The sequence below is a fragment of the Panulirus ornatus genome, chromosome 11, assembly GCF_036320965.1.
Source record: "Panulirus ornatus isolate Po-2019 chromosome 11, ASM3632096v1, whole genome shotgun sequence".
Lineage (NCBI taxonomy): Eukaryota > Metazoa > Arthropoda > Malacostraca > Decapoda > Palinuridae > Panulirus > Panulirus ornatus.
The window spans coordinates 34,686,900-34,710,029 of NC_092234.1; the positions used below are offsets into that span (position 1 = coordinate 34,686,900).

Below are 23,130 nucleotides of genomic sequence, written 5' to 3' on the forward strand. Positions count from 1 at the left end.
ATACTTTAAATCATTTATGGCTTTCAAATACTCTACTTTTCCTTATGTAAAACGAAGTAGTTACCACTAATTATACTTAGTCACTGTGTATCTTTTTACACCCCTTAACAGAGACTAGAAACTACCACTCTGACATGCTTAATAATTCATTCTCATTTTGTTTATTTCATCATTGAAACTTAATCATAAGCACTTACTTAAAACAAAACAATGTAATTAAGTACTAAAAAGAGATTCACCCACTGAATGGCAGTCCTTTCAGAAAAAAAGGAAGAATAAGTCATATAACTGGAAAATGACAATGTCTGTAAAATTATGTTTACTACAGTTAACACTTTCACTATCAAGTGTCTTTGATGATTTATTTTAGCTGCAGACACCTCTTTTTGCTCTATAAACTCACAATCAATGAATTTTCTCACTTCTTTTAAAAGATTTGTCTGAAAACTGATAAAGCCAGATGACTTAAGTAACACCATTAAAGAAAGGAATTATCCCTTTGTAACTACAAATAACATTTTCAATTTTCCTGCTTGTTTACCATGTCCTACATTAGAAAGGTAGCACCAAGAAAAGATGAAGAAAAGGCCTCAATCACTTGCATCCCTTCTCTAGCTGTTGTATGTAATGCACAAAAACATTAGCCCCCTATTCACAACCAGGCCCCACAGAGCTTTTTGTGGTTTCCCCTAACTGCTTCATATGCCCTGGTTCAGTCCAGTGACAGCATGTTACCTCCTGTATACCACATCACTCCAATTCACTCAATCCCATGCACATCTTTCACCCTCCCACATACTCAGGCCCCAAGCACTCAAAAGTTTTTTTTTTTTTTTTTTTTTTTTTTTTTTTTTTTACTTCACCCCCCCCCCCCATCTCCAATTTGCTCTCCTCCTCTTTGTGTCCACTTCTTACACATATATCCTCTTTGTCTCTATATTTCAGCGTACCATCTTCAGTTCTCTCAGGCATACTTTTTTTTTACCCCATCTCTCTCTTAAACTATCACTAATAACTTGATCGACCTTCTTCATACCATACATCATCCTCAAACATTCTATTTCCAAGACATTCACCCTCTACTCTTCATTCTCATCTAAAGTCCATGCTTTGCATCCACATAGTATCACTGGGACTACCATACCTTGAAACATACCCATTTTCACCCTCTCAGGTAGTGAACTCTTTACATACATTGCTTCACCCCCTCACCCACCCTATGAGTCACCTCTACTTCCACAGTGCCATTCACTGCCATATCCACTTTCAGACATCTAAAATAATTTACTTCCTCAAAGTTTTCTCCACAAACTCACATCCCAACTACCTTGTCTCTCTGCACTACTAAACCTAATAACCTTGCTTTTATTCACATTTACTCATAACTTTCTCCTTCACACACTCTCCCAAACTCAGACATGTCATCACCAAACAATGACTGACTCACTTCCCAGGCCCCCCTCAACCCCTATAGACTGCATACCTGCCCCTTTCTCCTAGATCCTTCCAATTACCTCCCTTACCATCCCACCTATATACAAATTAAAAAGCCATGGTGACATCACGCACCCCTGCTGCAGATAAAACTTCACACACACATATGCCTTACTCTCTTGATAAAAACTCCTCAAATCTAATATTTTTCTCCTACAAAAGCATCTCTATTAACACTATCATATGCCTTCTCCAGATCCATAAATTCCACATACAAATCTTTCTGTTTTTATGCATATTTCTTACACACATTTTTGAAAGCAAACGCTAAATCCACATATCCTCTACTACTCCTGAAGCCACATTTTTCCTCTCCAGTCTGATTCTTTATGCATGCCACCGCCCTCTCAATCATCATGCTCCCATACAACTTACCAGCTACAATCAACAAACCTCTGTCACCCTTGCCTTTATACAATGGCACTATACACGCATTCTGACAATCCTTAGGCACCTCACCATCATCCAAGCACACGGTGAAAATCCTAACTAACCAGTCAATAACACAGTCACCCCCTTTCTTATGAAATTCAACAGCAATACCATCCACTCCACATACCTTACTACATTTCATTTTATGAGAGCTTTCACCACCTCTATTCTCTTCACCAAGTCACTTGCCATGACTTTCTTAGTTCCGTAACCCAAAAACCTGATCATGAAAACATTTAATAATCCTTCAAAATACTTGCACCATCTCCTCTTCACCCCTCATCACTGTCTGTACCCACTTCCCCATTTGCTTCTTTCACCAAGTTCCCATTTGCTCTCTTGTTTTTCTCACTATTAATCTCCTTCCAAAACCTCTTCTTAATTTCCCTGAACTTTGCTGCTACTCACTCACCACAAATCTTATGTGCCCTCTTCCTCTGCCCCTACACCTTTCTTTTGACCTATAATCACTTTTGCCTGTATAACTTCCAATCAATCACACTTCTTTCCTGGAAGAACCATCCACATACCCCTCTTTACTCTCATCATTCCACCATTCCCTAACTTTCTCACCAACCCACCTCCCACCTTCTCTGTGTCATACACTTGTCTCACACATGTAAACAGTACTAAGTATCTCCCATTCTTACCCACATACCTAACTTCATTTATTCTCACCTTCTGTCTATCTACCTAAATCTTTGATGCCCATTCCCTTGGGGAACTCCTTCAGTGGGAGAGTCATGACAAAGTCTCTCCATAGCTGGCGAACTCCTGTACTGCTTTTTGGCCTTTAGTGCATCATCCTAAACAGACAACCGGTAGAGGTGCAACTCTAGCACAGCGTTTTCAGAGGCTTCTACCTAATGTTCCTACTGACTACTTCTCTCTAATGTGTATACCTAATGTTCAAACGTACTATGTCTACCTAATACTCCTTCTTCATGTTCCCATCTACTACTCCTACCTAATGCTCCTGCCTAATGTTCCACCTACGATGCAATGACCACAATGCAAACACTGAACACTTACTGCTCAACTGACCTGCTCTCTCCCTACATCAAAACAAACACAATATCACCTCGTTTTTTGCCCTTTGGACCTACCTAGAAGATGTGGTAGGAGCTCATGAAAGGGATTTGTGGGACATGAATAAAAGGTAAGGTCTATGGCCAGCCAATGCAGCCTAAAATGAGCACTGAAATTCAAAAAGTGGTGAGAAATCAAGTGTGTAGATAGATGCCAACAGCACCCTGCTGTCACCAGAGACTGATGCCACTAGCACAAAAATGCAAGTAACAGGATATAATAACATCAAAAGGGTTCAACATTGCAAGTAACTTCTCCCAAATGTACAAATGTATGTCTCTTTTATATGAGTTTCTTACCTTTCCAAATTGAAGCAGAGAATGAGGAAATTCCTGTAAGATGTATTCCAACTGCTGTGAGGGCTCCAGGCATAGAACTCGAAGAGACTGAGCACCCATAGCAGAGGGGTTGGAAGTCACAAACTTGAGAACATTGGCACGGTCTTCTACTGATGGCAGGTCGGAGCTCAAGAGAGACTAGAAAATAAATAAAGTTAATCAAATCAATCTAACAAAATCAACTATGTTCTCATTTACATGAAGTGTCACTTTTGCAGAACTGGGAACCCCAAGGCTGGGAAAGAGCATCAACAGCCAATTCTCTCTGGTACTCTTATAAATAAGCCTTACACCCTTGATAAAAACTTTTCATTGCTTCTAGCAGCTTACCTCCCACACTGTATACTCTTGCAACCTTCCACAAAGCATCTCTATCCACCCTGTCATATACCCTCTCCAGATCCATAAATGCTTCATAAAAATCAATCTGTTTCTCTAAGTATTTCTCACATTCTTCAAAGTAAACACCTGATCCACACATCCTCTACCACTTCTGAAACCACACTGCTCCTCCCCAATCTGATGCTCTGTACATGCTTTCACCCTCTCAATCAATACCCTCCCATACAATTTCCCAGGAAGACCCAACAAACTTATGCCTCTGTAGTTTGAACACTCACCTTTATCCCCTCTGCCTTTGTACAAAGGCACTAAATATGCATTCTACCAATATCGGGCACTTCATCATGATCCATACATAACTGAATATCCTTCCCAACCAATCAACAACACAGTCATCCCCTTGCTTAATAAATTCAACTGCAATACCACCCAAAGCCACTGCCTTGCAGAATTTCAACTTCTACAAGGATTTCACCACCTTTTATCTCTTCACCAAACCCCTCTCCCTGACTCTTTTACTTCACACACCACCCAGATCAAAACACCCTACATCTGCCACTCTATCATCCAACACATTCAACAAACCTTTAAAATACTCACTCCATCTCTTCACTTCAATACTACCTGTTATCACTTGCCTCTTCACCATTGTTCCCATTTGTTCTCTCGTCTTATGGATGTTATTTACCTCTTCTCACCCCAACTCTCATTCAACCTCTTTTTTAACCCTTGCACCTTCCTCTTCACCTCATGCCACTTTCTTTTATACATCTCCCAGTCATTTGCACTCCTTCCTTGTAAGTATCGGCCAAATGCCTCTCTTTTTATTCTTCCTAAAGTTTAATGATATTCTCTCACCCCAACTATCATTTGCCCTCTTTTCAATTCTTGCTGGCGGAATGCATGCATAATGCCATTGTACAAAGGCAAAGAGGATAAAGGTGACTGTCAAACTACAGACACATAAGTTTCCAGGGAAATTACATGGGAGGGTACTGATTGAGAGGGTGAAGGCATGTGCAGAGCGTCAGATTGGGAAGGAGCAGTGTGGTTTCAGAAGTGGTAGAGGATGTGTGGATCAGGTGTTTGCTCTGAAGAATGTGTGTGGGAAATACTTAGAAAAACAGATGGATTTGTATGTAGCATTTATGGATCAGGAAAAGGCATATGAGAAGGTTGATAGAGATGCTTTGTGGAAGGTCTTATGAGTAGATGGTATAGGAAGCAAGTTGCTAGAAGCAGTGAAAAGTTTTTACTGAGGATGTAAGGCATGTGTGCAATTAGGAAGGGAGAAGGATTGGTTCCCAGTGAATGTCAGTCTGTGGCAGGGGTGTGTGATGTCCCCATGGTTGTTTAATTTGTTTATGGACAGGGTGGTTAGGGAGGTAAATGCAAGAGTTGGAGAGAGGGGCGAGTATGCAATCTGTTGGGGATGAGAGGACCTGGGAAGAGAATCAGTTGTTGTTTGCTGATGATACAGCTCTAGTGGCTGATTTGAGTGAAAAACTGCAGAAGTAGGTGACTGAGTTTGGAGAAGTGTGTGAAAGAAGAAAGTTGAGAGTAAATGTGAATATGGGCAAGGTTATTAGGTTCAGTAGGGTTGAAGGACAAGTTAACTGGGATGTAAGTTTGAATGGAGAAAAACTGGAGGAAGAAGTGTTTTAGATATTTGGGAGTGGACTTAGCAGTGAATGGAACCATGGAAGTGGAAGTGAGTCACATCTGCCACTCTATCATCAAACACATTCAACAAATCTTCAAAATACTCACTCCATCTCCTTTTCACTTCATCACTACCTATTGTTACTTTCCCCTTTGCCCCCTTCACTGATGTTCCCATTTGTTTTCTTATCTTATGCACGTTATTTACCTCCTTACAAAACATCTTTTTATTCTCCTGAAAGTTTAATGATACACTCTCACCCCAACTCTCATTTAACCTCTTTTTTAACCCTTGCACCTTCCTCTTCATCTCCTGCCACTTTCTCTTATACATCTCCCAGTCATTTGCACTCCTTCCTTGTGAGTATCGGCCAAACACCTCTCTTTTTTTCTTTCACTAACAATCTTACTTCTTCATTCCACCTCTCATTACCCTTTCTAATCTGCCCACCTCCCAACTTTCTCCTGCCACATGCATCTTTTGCACATGCCATCACTGCTTCCCTAAATACATCCCATTCCTCACCCCCTCCACTCATCCTTTGCTCTCACCTTTTGCCATTCTACGCTCCATCTCTCCTGGTAATTCCTCACACATGTGTCCTTTCTAAGCTCACTTACTCTCACCACTCTCTTCTCCCAATATTCTCTCTTCTTTTTTGAAAACTAGAAATCTTGACTTTTACATACAAAATACGGTGATCAGACATCCCTCCAGCTGCCCCTCTCAGCACAATGACATCCAAAAGTCTCTCTTTAACATGCCTATCAATTAACACATAATCTAATAATGTCCTTTGACCATCTCTCCTACTCACATATGTACACTAATGTATATCTCTCTTTTTAAACCAGGTATTCCCAATCATGTCTTTTTTTGCACACAAATCCACAAGCTCTTCACCATTTCCAGCCCCCTGCTCCCACCCCCTTTAGTCACCTTCTATGATATGCGGGAATACGTGGGAAGCATTCTTTCTCCCCTATCCCTAAGATATAAGATACAAAATATTTATTATTTATTTATTTTGCTTTGTCGCTGTCTCCCACGTTGGCGAGGTAGCGCAAGGAAACAGATACAAAATATATATAAAAATATATCTCAGCCAGTGTTTTCTCTCTGGGAAACTGAAATACAAGAAGGGGAGGGTTTCAGCTCCCTATACTCTCTTCCTTTAGTTGCCTTCTATAACATACGGGAATATGGAGGTATAATTCTTTCATCCCTACATCAGGGATACCTCATGATGTGTGCACATAACAAAAAGTCTTGGACTCTGTCTACATTTTATGAGTGTCCAGAGTTGTACACGACCTATACAAAATATGTGATATGTATTTCTCAGAGAACTGTAGGTGATAAGAAAAAATGGATGTCATATTCTGTAAAACCAGCATGGTATAAATCTGTACTGTATCTTGAAACAATATTTTTGTTGCATGCCAATGTAATTTTCTATAACAGCTGAATTATAAATGACCAGAAAAATAACCTCCTGCACTAATCAGAAGCACTACTGTCATGGTTATGTGGGCACTGGCAACAGTGATTCCATCTGTGCAAGAAACTCCTCCTGCCTCATCTTGGTTAACTTTCATTGCTGGAGGAGTTAGTGTCCATAAAATCACTTTTCATACAAACCAAAGACAGGTCCTCCTCACAAGTACTTTAAGAACATCTGCTTGGTCCTCCAAAAGCTGCTCATTTTTCTGCTTGAAAAACACAAAAATGTGCTGTCATTGCTATGGTTGGAGGACTGACTATTGGGAAAACTTACTGCAAACAGGCATCCCAGGAAACACCCCAAATTGCAGGTGGCCTTGAAATAGAGGTGTAAAACTCAGTTTATAAATTTATGTCTAGAGGAGTTGCTTGCCTTGCATTCATATCCATCGACAGGAGTTAAAGGGTTAAAAATATCTTTAGTTTTATTTCATTAAGTTTTGGGGAAAATCTTTTCTCACCTGCATGTGTATTAATGCATTCAAAGATGAAAGTCATCAGTTAAATCTGCTTTGACTTACAAATTTTCAAATTACAAATTGTTTTTAGGACCAAAACCTTTTGAGTTTTGGGGTATAGGTGTACAGTACAGCAATTGCAGATTGTATCAGAGTACAATGAAAAATCAGAAGCCAAAGAGAAAATCAAAAAAAGGTTTATACAAAATACAAATAAATGAGATATTTAATAAACCTATAAATCAAATCTAAAAATCAAATAAAATTAAGGTAAATACAGAAAACAATGAACAATGGAATCACTTTACAAGAGAGCAACAGGAAAGACACCAACAGTGAAGGGAACAAAACCATAATAAAAATTAGCAATGAAAAGCTGGTATTTGATCACACTGAATAAATAATGCTTGGAAGTGCTGAGCGGCATAATCATGAGAACTTTTAGTAAATCAGACTAAATGTTAGAAAGAAACTGGATGAAGAAAATGTTCAATGTTTATATAAAGGCCTGTCTACACAAGCGGGCCTGATCGGCGGGTTTGCCCGTTAACGGACAAATTCTGGCGGGCCTGCCCGTGAATGTTGTCCACACGACCGAAGTGATGAACAGCCGGGCCTGCCCGACGATGTTGCCAGTAGCGGGTGGAGTGCGGTACGAGAACCATGGTGCCCAGCATTGTCAAGAAAAAGATTTTGTGCTCTATGATAATAGCTTTGTGTCTCAAGAAGAAAAAGAAGAAAAGGATATGGTGTAAAGATTGGTTAAAGAAAAGAAGAATGTTTGGAAGCACTGCAACAATACTTCATGAACTACAAAGTAGTGAGGAACACAACTTCAGAAATTACCTGAGGATGAGTGTAAGCACTTTTTACATCTTGTTATCAAAGGTGGAGCCATACATAGTGAAGAAAGACACAGTTATGAGAAACAGCATTACAGCAGAAGCTCGTCTGGAAGCAACTCTGCGACTTTTAGCAAGTGGGTCTACTTAATCGGAGTTGCAGTACAGTACACGCATATCAAAGCAAAGCTTGTCCCGCATAATGCTCTCTCATCTCCACAGAAATAGCCTTCACTGCTGTTATGCGTTTGTCTCTGTTCTTATAGCATTTCAGCTTCACATTCCATGAATATGGATTCTTACGATAAAGGTCAATCAAAGTACTAGTAAGTGCTTTAGACCAAAAAATTGTTGGTGGCTCACTAGAGTTATCCTGGGCTGCCATCGTTAAATGTTCACTGTGCTACTATGCCGTGGGATGTGGGATGAAGGCCCGCTGTGGGTTCACGATATTATCTTGCGTCTGGCAGGGTAGAAACTCCAGCTACCGGGCACCAGCTCAGTGATTTCACTCGGCGGGCTTTCGGGCAATTTGATCGTTTGCCCGTCAAATATGCCCGTTAACGGGCAAGCCCGCCGATCAGGCCCGCTCGTGTAGACAGGCCTTAATGTTCATAAAAGAGTAAAATTTAATATGTTTGTAATGTATGGGCACTGACAAAGCAATCAGCAATGAAAATGCTCTGGAGACTTATTAAAACTTTACAGGAAAATTGAGGGTAGGCAGCATACAAACTATCATGAATTGCTGTAAAGAAACTGAACTATATTAAAAAAAGCAAAAAATATATAGTTCCTTAATATAAAACTGAACAATAAAAACGTACTTAAAACCTAAAAATATGGAAAAACAAATCAATCAAATGCACAAGAACTCTTTGCATTATAATAAAAGGATGTAAAAAAAAGCATACAAGAAAATCGAGACACTCTTTAAAGCTTACCAAAAGAGAGAATATAAAAACATTAAGAAGTGTGTACAAAAAAGTTTAAAGAAGGGTAGGACAATGACTAAAAATGGTTCCTTATGAACCCAAGATTGACAAATACACAGTACTGTTTGGCAGCAGTGAAAAATGAGCAGAACATTTGGTAAGTGTTACATATTAGCCCTGTCTTTTCCTTCTTTCTTTCTAAGCTGTAGTAATTGAACTCTTTCAACCTCCCATTTCCATTCAAAACCTACATTCCTTCAAAACTACTTGTGAAATGGTTTCGAATTCTTTTTTGCCATTCAATTTCTCCTTGTCTTGACGGTACTAATACAGCAGTGCAATATTCAGGTTTGCATTCAACATATGTTTTTATGCTGAATAAACTCTGTAAAGTTCTGCACAATGAAATAAATAATAATCATGGTGTGAGTCCTGAAGCCTTTAAGAGAAGACTATACAAAGGTATAAAAGTAGTTCTAGATAAACATGAGATTGACAACCATGTAATGTGTATGTAAGACAAATAAATGTATTTGGAAACAAGTGGAAACAAGTGTCACATGCAATGAGAACAAGGGATTAGTCTGGTTCTAGGTAAATTCACCATCATAGATACTCATTAGTACTATTTCTTTTTTGTTTTGATAATCATCTACTCAGCTTTTTTCATTCAGTCTCTCTCTCATATATATCAATTCATTTCATTTTTTTTTATCATACTTTGTTGCTGTCTCCCGCGTTAGTGAGGTAGCGCAAGGAAACAGACGAAAGAATGGCCCAACCCATCCACATACACATGTATATACATACACGACCACACACGCACATATACATACCTACACAACTGAACGTATACATACATATACACACACAGACATATACACATATACACATGTACATAATTAATACTGTCTGCCCTTATTCATTCCTGTCGCCACCCTGCCATACATGAAATGATAACCCCCTCCCCCCACTTGTGTGCGAGGTAGTGCTAGGAAAAGACAAAAAAAGGCCACATTCATTCACACTCAAAAGGCCACATTTGTTTACACTCAATCTCTAGCTGTCATGTATAATGCACTGAAACCACAGCTCCCTTTCCACATCCAGGCCCCACAAAACTTTTTATGGTTTACCCCAGACGCTTCACATGCCCTGGTTCAATCCACTGATAGCACGTCCACCTCGGTATACCACACCGTTCCAATTCACTCTATTCCTTGTATGCCTTTCACTCTCCTGCATGTTCAGGCCCCGATCACTCAAAATCTTTTTCATTCCATCTTTCCACCTCCAATTTGGTCTCCCACTTCTCCTCGTTCCCTCCACCTCTGACACATATATCCTCTTTGTCAATCTTTCCTCACTCATTCTCCCCAAGTGACCAAACCACTTCAAAACACCCTCTTCTGCTCTCTCAACCGCACTCATTTTATTACCACACATCTCTCTTACCCTTTCATTACTTACTCGATCAAACCACCTCACACCACATATTGTCCTCAACATCTCATTTCCAGCACATCCACCCTCCTCCGCACAACTTGATCTATAGCCAACACCTCGCAACCATATAATAATGCTGGAACCACTATTCCTTCAAACATACCCATTTTTGCTTTCTGAGATAATGTTCTCGACTTTCACACATTTTTCAATGCTCCCAGAAATTTCGCCCCACCCTATGATTCACTTCCGCCTCCATGGTTCCATCCGCTGCCAAATCCACTCCCAGATATCTAAAAAACTTCACTTCTCCAGTTTTTCTCCATTCAAACTTACCTCCCAACTGACTTGTCCCTCAACCCTACTGTACCTAATAACCTTGATCTTATTCACATTTACTCTCAGCTTTCTTCTTCCACACACTTTACCAAACTCTTTTTAAATTCTCTTTTTAAACCAGGTATTCCCAATCACCAGTCCTTTTTCAGCACACAAATCTACAAGCTCTTCACCATTTCCCTTTACAATACTGAACACCCCATGTACACCAATTATTCCCTCAACTGCCACATTACTCACCTTTGCATTCAAATCATCCATCACTATAACCCGGTCTTGTACATCAAAACTACTAACACACTCACTCAGCTGCTCCCAAAACACTTGCCTCTCATGATCTTTCTTCTCATGCCCAGGTGCATATGCGCCAATAATCACCTATCTCTCTCCATCCACTTTCAGTTCTACCCATATCAATCTAGAGTTTACAATCTTACACTCTATCACATACTCTCACCACTCCTGTTTCAGGAGTAGTGCTACTCCCTCCCTTGCTCTTGTCCTCTCACCAACCCCTGACTTTACTCCCAGAACGTTCCCAAACCACTCTTCCCCTTTACCCTTGAGCTTCATTTCACTCAGAGCTAAAACATCCAGGTTCCTTTCCTCAAACATAATACCTATCTCTCCTTTTTTCTCATCTTGGTTACATCAACACACATTTAAACATCCTAATCTGAGCCTTAGAGGAGGATGAGCACTCCCTGCATGACTCCTTCTGTTTCCCCTTTTAGAAAGTTAAAATACAAGGAGGGGAGGGTTTCTAGCCCCCCCGCTCCTGTCCCCTTTAGTTGCCTTCTATGATGTGAGGAATGCGAGGGAAGTATTCTTCCTCCCCTATCCCCAGGGATAAATATATGTTATTTTTGCGTGTGTGGACGTGTATGTATATACATGTGTATGTGGGTGGGTTAGGCCATTCTTTCGTCTGTTTCCTTGTGCTACCTCGCTAATGCGGGAGACAGCAACAAAGCAAAATAAATAAATAAATATTATATATATTTGCTCTGTCGCTGTCTCCCGTGTCAGCGAGGCAGCGCAAGGAAACAGACGAAAGAATGGCCCAACCCACCCACATACACATGTATATACATACACGTCCACACACGCACATATACATACCTATACATCTCAATGTATACATATATATACACACACAGACATATACATATATACACATGTACATAATTCATAGTCTACCCATATTCATTCCCATCGCCACCCCACCACACATGAAAAGACACCCCCCCCGCATGTGCATGAGGTAGCGGTAGGAAAAGACAACAAAGGCCACATTCGTTCACACTCAGTCTCTAGCTGTCATGTATAATGCACCGAAACCACAGCTCCCTTTCCACATCCAGGCCCCACAGAACTTTCCATGGTTTACCCCAGACGCTTCACATGCCCTGGTTCAATCCATTGACAGCACATCGACCCCAGTATACCACATCATTCCAATTCACTCTATTCCCTGCACGCCTTTCAAAAAAAATGAAAAAATATATATTAATGTATATATTCATATTCCTATGAGTCCATGGGGAAAGTGAAACACAGTAAGTTCCCAAGTGCACTTTCATGTAAAAATCACATCAAGGGAGACACAGGAGAGAAATATAACAGTCAGTTGATATACAACGAAGAGATGTAGCTAGGACACCATTTGGTAAACGTACGATTGTCCAAGACAGACAACGAGCGTATCATAAACTTATCGTTCTAAAAATTCTATCAGCAATAAATTCATCTAATTTGTATAGACCATCACTAATATTAAGATTATAATTCTTTGTGTATTCAATAATAGAAGATTAAATGATATTTCTCACGGTAATAGAGTTAGAGTTCATAACTGAGATGGCATTACTCCAGTTATTAACTCTAACTCTATTACCATGAGAAATATCATTGAATCTTCTATCATTAAATACACAAAGAATTATAATTTTAATATTAGTGATGGTCTATACAAATTCGATAACTTTATTGTTGATAAAATTTGTAAAATGATAAGTTTATGATACGCTCGTTGTCTGTCTTGGACAATCACGTTTACCAAATAACGTCCTAGCTACGTCTCTTCGTTGTATATCAACTGACTATTATATTTCTCCCTTGTGTCTCCCCTGATGATGTGATTATTACACGAAAGTGCACTTGGGAACTTATTGTGTTTCATTTTCCCCGTGAACTCATAGGAATATACTTGATCACATGCAGAATTGTGATCCTTTCCAACATATATTCATATATATATATATATATATATATATATATATATATATATATATATATATATATATTATCCCTGGGGATAGGGGAGAAAGAATACTTCCCACGTATTCCCTGCGTGTCGTAGAAGGCGACTAAAAGGGGAGGGAGCGGGGGGCTGGAAATCCTCCCCTCTCACTTTTTTTTTTTTTTTTTTTTTTTTTTTTTTTTTTCCAAAAGAGGGAACAGAGAAGGGGCCCAGGTGAGGATATTCCCTCAAGGGCCTAGTCCTCTGTTCTCAACGCTACCTCGCTAATGCGGGAAATGGCGAATAGTATGAAAGAAAGAAAGAATATATATATATATATAAATGCAAAAAAACTAACCTGAAGCAGCACAAGGTGCAGCAATGAGGAGGACAAATTTTTACCATCATCCTCTGCCTCAGTTGGTGACTTTTCCTCTGATAATTCCTCATCTTCTGCATCTTCGGTCACTTCCTCTGTCAGTGCTTGCTCCTGACTAAAAGGAGGCAGGAGACTAAGGAACAGAGGACGTGGAGCATAGAGTTCCTTTAGGGCTGCTCGCTGGTCACTCCAGTTTGGGTCTTCTTTGGACTGTCAAGGACATTGGCACAAAAATCATTATTGTGTTCTGGGAAGCAAGTACTGTAGTTATAAAAATCATAACAATCCACTTAGTACAGTGATAATTCTAAAGCATTTGCACATTCATCAGGTGGAGATACAGTTTTACAGCACAGATAATATAAGAGAAAATTTATGGAAGAAATACAAGAAAACAATCACCATAAAGACTACTATCTTTATGAAAGAGTGAAAGTGCTCTAAACTCTTGTAAAAAAAAAACCAGTTATTAAGTAATACTGTATTAGAATAACAAACCATAGATTCGAATAGATTCAAATGTCAATATAAAACTGAGAAGAACAACAGTCATCAAAACAGTAACTAATGTTGCTGGCTCTAATGTAATGTACTGGAATATTCATGTATTTCTATGTACTTTTCTGTTCCCTACCTAAATCCTCAAAGATGGAGGAATAAAAATAATATGATTCACAAACAAAAGAGATGAAATGAAGGAGCATTGTTTTCAAAGAGACACTAATAAATATAATATTACCAAAAGTATAAGCTACAAATTGGGGGTGACTACACAGCAACTCAAGCTGCAAATGGCTTTAAGCCTGTTAAAGTTTAGCTGTTAAAGAATAAAAGGGATGGCTAGGGAAGCAGAGGGATGAGCCAACAATGAACATTTTAAATTTAATCATGAATGCCAGTGATTCTCATTTTAAGATCCATACCCTTATTATTCACATGATTTTCCTAAACTTACATTAATCAAACAGTATTAATCATTCGTAACTAGTCGTAGAAAGCGACTAGAGGGGACGGGAGCGGGGGGCCGGAAATCCTCCCCTCCTTGTATTAACTTTCTAAAATGGGAAACAGAAGAAGGAGTCACGCGGGGAGTGATCATCCTCCTCGAAGGCTCAGAGTGGGGTGCCTAAATGTGTGTGGATGTAACCAAGATGTGAAAAAAGGAGAGATAGGTAGTATGTTTGAGGAAAGGAACCTGGATGTTTTGGCTCTGAGTGAAACGAAGCTCAAGGGTAAAGGGGAAGAGTGGTTTGGAAATGTCTGGGGAGTGAAGTCAGGGGTTAGTGAGAGGACAAGAGCAAGGGAAGGAGTAGCAATACTCCTGAAACAGGAGTTGTGGGAGTATGTGATAGAATGTAAGAAAGTAAATTCTCGATTAATATGGGTAAAATTGAAAGTTGATGGAGAGAGGTGGGTGATTATTGGTGCATATGCACCTGGGCATGAGAAGAAAGATCATGAGAGGCAAGTGTTTTGGGAGCAGCTAAATGAGTGTGTTAGCGGTTTTGATGCACGAGACCGGGTTATAGTGATGGGTGATTTGAATGCAAAGGTGAGTAATGTGGCAGTTGAGGGAATAATTGGTATGCATGGGGTGTTCAGTGTTGTAAATGGTGAAGAGCTTGTAGATTTATGTGCTGAAAAAGGACTGATGATTGGGAATACCTGGTTTAAAAAGCGAGATATACATAAGTATACTTATGTAAGTAGGAGAGATGGCCAGAGAGCGTTATTGGATTACGTGTTAATTGACAGGCGTGCGAAAGAGAGACTTTTGGATGTTAATGTGCTGAGAGGTGCAACTGGAGGGATGTCTGATCATTATCTTGTGGAGGCTAAGGTGAAGATTAGTATGGGTTTTCAGAAAAGAGGAGTGAATGTTGGGGTGAAGAAGGTGGTGAGAGTAAGTGAGCTTGGGAAGGAGACCTGTGTGGGGAAGTACCAGGAGAGACTGTGTACAGAATGGAAAAAGGTGAGAACAATGGAAGTAAGGGGAGTGGGGGAGGAATGGGATGTATTTAGGGAATCAGTGATGGATTGCGCAAAAGATGCTTGTGGCATGAGAAGAGTGGGAGGTGGGCTGTTTAGAAAGGGTAGTGAGTGGTGGGATGAAGAAGTAAGAGTATTAGTGAAAGAGAAGAGAGAGGCATTTGGACGATTTTTGCAGGGAAAAAATGCAATTGAGTGGGAGAAGTATAAAAGAGAGAGACAGGAGGTCAAGAGAAAGGTGCAAGAGGTGAAAAAAAGGGCAAATGAGAGTTGGGGTGAGAGACTATCAGTAAATTTTAGGGAGAATAAAAAGATGTTCTGGAAGGAGGTAAATAGGGTGCGTAAGACAAGGGAGCAAATGGGAACTTCAGTGAAGGGCGTAAATGGGGAGGTGATAACAAGTAGCGGTGATGTGAGAAGGAGATGGAATGAGTATTTTGAAGGTTTGTTGAATGTGTCTGATGACAGAGTGGCAGATATAGGGTGTTTTGGTCGAGGTGGTGTGCAAAGTGAGAGGGTTAGGGAAAATGATTTGGTAAACAGAGAAGAGGTAGTAAAAGCTTTGCGGAAGATGAAAGCCGGCAAGGCAGCAGGTTTGGATGGTATTGCAGTGGAATTTATTAAGAAAGGGGGTGACTGTATTGTTGACTGGTTGGTAAGGTTATTTAATGTATGTATGACTCATGGTGAGGTGCCTGAGGATTGGCGGAATGCGTGCATAGTGCCATTGTACAAAGGCAAAGGGGATAAGAGTGAGTGCTCAAATTACAGAGGTATAAGTTTGTTGAGTATTCCTGGTAAATTATATGGGAGGGTATTGATTGAGAGGGTGAAGGCATGTACAGAGCATCAGATTGGGGAAGAGCAGTGCGGTTTCAGAAGTGGTAGAGGATGTGTGGATCAGGTGTTTGCTTTGAAGAATGTATGTGAGAAATACTTAGAAAAGCAAATGGATTTGTATGTAGCATTTATGGATCTGGAGAAGGCATATGATAGAGTTGATAGAGATGCTCTGTGGAAGGTATTAAGAATATATGGTGTGGGAGGCAAGTTGTTAGAAGCAGTGAAAAGTTTTTATCGAGGATGTAAGGCATGTGTACGTGTAGGAAGAGAGGAAAGTGATTGGTTCTCAGTGAATGTAGGTTTGCGGCAGGGGTGTGTGATGTCTCCATGGTTGTTTAATTTGTTTATGGATGGGGTTGTAAGGGAGGTAAATGCAAGAGTCCTGGAAAGAGGGGCAAGTATGAAGTCTGTTGGGGATGAGAGAGCTTGGGAAGTGAGTCAGTTGTTGTTCGCTGATGATACAGCGCTGGTGGCTGATTCATGTGAGAAACTGCAGAAGCTGGTGACTGAGTTTGGTAAAGTGTGTGGAAGAAGAAAGTTGAGAGTAAATGTGAATAAGAGCAAGGTTATTAGGTACAGTAGGGGTGAGGGTCAAGTCAATTGGGAGGTGAGTTTGAATGGAGAAAAACTGGAGGAAGTGAAGTGTTTTAGATATCTGGGAGTGGATCTGTCAGCGGATGGAACCATGGAAGCGGAAGTGGATCATAGGGTGGGGGAGGGGGCGAAAATTTTGGGAGCCTTGAAAAATGTGTGGAAGTCGAGAACATTATCTCGGAAAGCAAAAATGGGTATGTTTGAGGGAATAGTGGTTCCAACAATGTTGTATGGTTGCGAGGCGTGGGCTATGGATAGAGATGTGCGCAGGAGGATGGATGTGCTGGAAATGAGATGTTTGAGGACAATGTGTGGTGTGAGGTGGTTTGATCGAGTAAGTAACGTAAGGGTAAGAGAGATGTGTGGAAATAAAAAGAGCGTGATTGAGAGAGCAGAAGAGGGTGTATTGAAATGGTTTGGGCACATGGAGAGAATGAGTGAGGAGAGATTGACCAAGAGGATATATGTGTCGGAGGTGGAGGGAACGAGGAGAAGAGGGAGACCAAATTGGAGGTGGAAAGATGGAGTGAAAAAGATTTTGTGTGATCGGGGCCTGAACATGCAGGAGGGTGAAAGGAGGGCAAGAAATAGAGTGAATTGGAGTCATGTGGTATACAGGGGTTGACGTGCTGTCAGTGGATTGAAGCAAGGCATGTGAAGCGTCTGGGGTAAACCATGGAAAGCTGTGTAGGTATGTATATTTGCGTGTGTGGACGTGTGTATGTACATGTGTATGGGGGGGGGGGGGTTGGGCCATTTCTTTCGTCTGTTTCCTTGCGCTACCTCGCAGACGCAGGAGACAGCGACAAACTATAAAAAAAAAAAAAAAAAAAAAAAAAAAAAAAAAAAAAAAAACTAATTTCATTTTACATCCTATAAAACTGGCTTATATCAATGGTTTCTTGGTCTTTTCTTTTGTAACTTAACTGGTAACTCTAACAACTTCATCTTCACCTACTGTCAGTTTTATGACAAAAAAATTAGAAAATGCATTGTTATACTCTGCAAAATTATAAGTGCACTGGCATCAAATGAGTTATCATTTTCTTTGTGGATAGCTAAGTAAGAACAGATTAGTGGCAAGACCTTCAAATCCAGGAGTGTAATGAAGAGCAATGTTGCATGAGAAGCAGGTACTAATAATTTTGTGAAATAATAGAAAGCAAACCATCCATAAATAAAATGAAAATATAAGGAAAAAACCATTTTCAAACCAAACTGAAGGGAAAATCTAACTTTACAGAAAACTGAAGAAGAACTCTGTGTCTTATATGTATTTTAATGCTCACATTCTAAAATAAGAAACCAGTACAATACTGTATCATCATGAAACTAATCAGTTTTTTTCATCAGTTTTCCTCCTGCAATGGATCACATAATACCAAGAGAGCAACTTTGATATCATGGTGTTATTATGCTTCAGTTGTCAATACAGAGTAATTCTGGCATATTTATAGAAGATAATGCAACAAAGAAAGTGAGCTTTGTCATGGCATGGAATACTCAGATGAAAAACATTATAGAAAATACTGCATAAATGGTGGCAATTCTGAATCAATACATGGTAATATGAACTCAACTACTACGTGAGATTTCATCTCTGCAACATACATAATAGAACTATCTTAAGAGTTTATATAAATGCAGATCTGAATACACTATTATATGAGTTGAGGGACTTGATGCCTTTTAACACAGCATGGGAGAAGTCTACAATCAGAATAAATGACAGCTTACAATATTTGTTCAACAGGTCTCATTTGATAAAAGTATATACAACTCATGGTGCAGACATCAAAATTGAACTAGCCACAGCACAGAAATATACTTAAGTACCTCATGAAATTTTTTTCATAAGTGCAAGAGATAGATAAGGCATACAATGGTGATTGAATATATAAGCTTTGACAAACTTCTGAAAAGTGATTTAAAGTTCCCAGTTTTTACTCCTATTCACTATCATTCTTTTTAAAGATTTTCCAGCCACCATTTTTTCATGAAAAATGACACAGACAGTATTGGAAATGGTCAATATCATTTGTTCAACAAGAAAAATACTTCAGTTCATCTGCTGCTTCCAGATGTTTTTGCGTGAAACCAGCCATAACTACTTTAAGTAATGTCTACAAACACCTGAGGAGCTCTGATTAATGTTTTTCATTCTTATTCTTATCCCATTTCCTTTTCACATGAGATGGCCTTGACAGAGGCATGTTTTGCCCATACCATGTCAGTCACAGCAAGAAAAAGTTGAATAAGATGGATAAACCAGCTGATGATTTGTAAAGCTGCTGAAGCAAATCAAAGCACTTTTGTAAGATAAGAAATAGGTTTAAGAAGAACTGAAAGATACACAGTAGCTGGAAACCTCCGTATTAAAGTGAAAAAGAAATTACGAAATGTGACAATACAAAAGAGGAAAGAAGAAGAAGAAAAAAAATAAGAGGAGCAGGGAGTGCTCAGCCTCATTGAAGGCTCAGTCTAAATGTGTGTGGATGTAAAAAAGATGGCAAGAGGAGAGGCAGATAGTATGTTTGAGGAAAAAACTTAGATGTTCAGGCTCTGGGTGAAACAAAGCTAAAGGGTAAAGGGGAAGAATGTTTAGAAATGTCTCAAAAGTAAAGTCAGGGGATGCTGAGAGAACAAGACCTATGGAAGGAGTAACTTCTAGACCGATGTAGGTAAAGATGAAAGTGGATGTAAAGAAATGGGGCGATTGATGAGTCGGTAAGCACATGACTATGAGAAGAAACATCATTAGACTGGTATTTTGGGAGCAGCTGAGTGAGTGCATCAGCAGTTTTGATGTAAGGGACCAGATATTAGTAAAGGGTGATTTAAATGCCAAGGTATACAAGTAATGTGGCAGATGAGGATATAATTGGGGGGAATGGAGTATTCAGTGTCACAAATGGAAATGGTGAACTGCTTCTGGAGCTGTGTGCAAAAAAAGCACTGGTGATTGGGAATACCTCGTTAAAAAAGAGAGACTATCTATCTATATCTCTGATGCCTGTTCTATACTGGGACTCCCTCAAGGGGATGGCCACTGCAAAAAAAATTTCCATAACTACTGAACTTCAGTGCCACTTCTTAACCTTACGTGCTCTACCCTAAACAGGCCACTGGCTGAGGACAACTATTGTGCAGTGTTTGCAAAGGCTCCTACCTACTACTCACTAGCTCTACTTAATGTGTTTACCTAATGTTTCAACTTACTACTTCAACCTAATGCTCCTACCTAATACTTCTAACTAATGTTTCTACCTTATGTTCCTCCTTAAATGTTCCTACATACTACTTCTACCTAGTGCTCCAACCATTTTGCCAAAAGGCAGTGCTAGTGCACTGTGTTCTCATCATAGAAAAATCTATCATAGAAAAATCTAGTGTTACCTCCTTCCAAAACATCTTTTAATTCTCCTTAAAATTTAATGATACTCTCACCCAAACTCTCGTTTGCCCTTTTTTTTCAACTTCTGCACCTTTCTCTTGACCACCTGCCTCTTTCTTTTGTACATCTCCCAGTCATTTGCACTACTTCCCTGCAAGTATTGTCCAAACGCCTCTCTTTTCTCTCTCACTAACAACCTTATTTCTTCATCCCACCATTCACTACCCTTTCTAATCTGCCCATCTCCCACCTTTCTCATGCCACATGTATCTTTTGCACAAGCTATCACTACTTCCCTAAATACATCTCACTCCTCACTTACTCCCCACATGTCATTTGCTCTCACCTTTTGCCATTCTACTCTCACTCTCTCCTGGAACTTCCTCACACAAGTCTCCTTTTCAAGCTCACTTACTCTCACCACTCTCTTCTTCCCAACATTCTCTCTTCTTTTTAGAAAACCTCTACAAATCTTCATCTTCACCTCCACAAGATAGTGATCAGACATCCTTCTAGCTGCCCCTCTCAGCACATTAACATCCAAAAGTCTCTCTTTAACACGCCTATCAATTAACGTGTAATCCAATAATGCCCTTTGACCATCTCTCTAACTCACATAAGTATACTTATGTATATCTCTTTTTAAACCAGGTGTTCCCAATCACCAGTCTTGTTTCAGCACACAAATCTACAAGCTCTTCACCATTTCTATTTACAACACTGAACACCCTATGTACACCAATTATACCCTCAACTGTCGCCTTACTCACCTTCACATCTAAACCATCCTTTACTATAACCTGGTCTTGTGCATCAGAGATGATAATACATTCACTCAGTTGCTCCCAAAACACTTGCCTCTCATAATCTTTCTTCTCATGACCAGGTGCATAGGCACCAATAATCACCCAACTCTCCCTATCTACTTTCAGTTTTACCCACATCAATCTAGAGTTTACTTTCTTACACTTTTATCACATACTCCCACAACTGCTTATGGAGTAGTGCTACTCCTTCCTTTGTTCTAGTCCTCTCACCAACCCCTGACTTTACTCCCAAGACTTTCCCAAACCACTCTTCCCCTTTACCCTTGAGCTTCATTTCAAGGGTTTCTTTCCTTAAACATACTACCTATCTCTCCTTTCTTCTCATCTTGGTTACATCCACACACATTCAGACACCCCAATGATTTATTTATTATTTTCTTTATACATAATCGCTGTTTCTCGCATCAGTGAGGTAGCGCCAAGAAACAGATGAAGAATGGCCCATCCACTCATATACAAACATATATACATACATGCCCATATAAACACATATACATACATACACATATCAACATTGCCTTCATCCATTTCTGGCACTACCCTGCCCCACAGGAAGCACTGCTAGCCCCTGCTTCAGCAAGGTAGTTCCAGGAAAACAGATAAAAAGGCCATATTCATTCACATTCAATCTCCAGTTCAATGTGTTTCTTCAAAATGCTATTTTGAAAATCATCAAATGGTCAATCAGACATCAACAACACATGCTGTTGTGGCAAGATGGATCTCGGAAGCACTTGTTCATCAAAACATCTCTTAGAGAATTCAAATCATAACTTCAGGTTGTGGGCCTTGATTAACAATTTTGAGTTAGCAGTGAGTTCAACATAAGAGTTAAACTATCATCATCATTCCAGTTAATGTTCTTTAGGGCATTATTTATTGATGATGAATTTGAGAAGATATATTCTATTGGATCCAAGTTAAAAGTATCCTAGATCTTTCCTTGATAAATCCCTTAAGTTGGCAAGAAATCATTTTATATCGTTAAACCCAAACCTCCCCTTGACACTAAGAATCTTTTAGCTTTCCCTTTTAATGATAATTTCACATTACTTCCCAGGACACTTAAATCCTTTAATGTGAATACTGCCTTCAGCAATAACAATACTATAAAGAAAATTTGCCAGAAAATTCTGCAAGCTGTGTTTACAGAATACCTTGTAAAAACTGTAATATGTTTTATGTTGGGCAGACTGGTAAGGATCTTTATGTTAGACTTCTATTCTATTCTATTATACTTTGTCGCTGTCTCCCACGTTAGCGAGGTAGCACAAGGAAACAGACGAAAGAATGGCCCTATCCACCCACATACACATGCATATAAATAAACGCCCACACACGCACATATACATACCTATACATTTCAACGTATACAGACATATACATACATAGACATATACATATACACACATGTACATAATCATACTTGCTACCTTCATCCATTCCCGTCGCCACTCCACCACACATAAATTTAGTACAATTTAGTACTAGAACAGGACAAGAATCAAATGCTTTGTTTAATCATGTTAAAAATCATAACCACTGTGCTGACTGGAGTAAAGCTAATTTAGTTATCAACTGTAACTCCTTTACCACAAGAAATATCACTGAATCTATTATTATCAAATACACAAAGAATTGTAACATTAATATTTGTGAAGGTCTGTACAAACTAGATAGCTCAGTTGTAAGCAAAATTTGTTAACAGTTCCCTTTCCTGTCCATTTAATGAAAATCTTATGATAGGTATGATGCCAGATCTGAACACCACCATCCAGTAACACTTGTTTACCAATGGCACCTTAGCTATGTCTCTTCCTTGTATATCAACTGACTGTTCTACATCAGCATCATTCGTCTATCTCCCCTGATGATGTGATCATAACATGAAAAAGCACTTATCAGGTTTCATTTTCCTTGTTGTTCTATGCACATACAAGATCATGCGGACCACTGTGACCTCTTCCAGTATATGCATACA

The 23,130-nt window shown here is 39.5% G+C and overlaps 1 protein-coding gene across 6 annotated transcripts in view; it reads right to left on the reverse strand.

Moving 5' to 3' along the window:
* LOC139751395 (BLOC-2 complex member HPS3) overlaps nucleotides 1-23,130 on the reverse strand; it is a 186,387-nt gene that overhangs the window by 15,321 nt on the left and 147,936 nt on the right. For all 6 annotated transcript variants that reach the window (XM_071666777.1, XM_071666775.1, XM_071666776.1 and 3 more), the window contains 2 exons: nucleotides 13,482-13,712; nucleotides 3,315-3,491 (listed from right to left, as the gene is read on the reverse strand). In XM_071666777.1, the coding sequence (XP_071522878.1) occupies nucleotides 3,315-3,491; nucleotides 13,482-13,712 (408 nt within the window). The remainder of the gene's footprint in view (nucleotides 1-3,314; nucleotides 3,492-13,481; nucleotides 13,713-23,130) is intronic.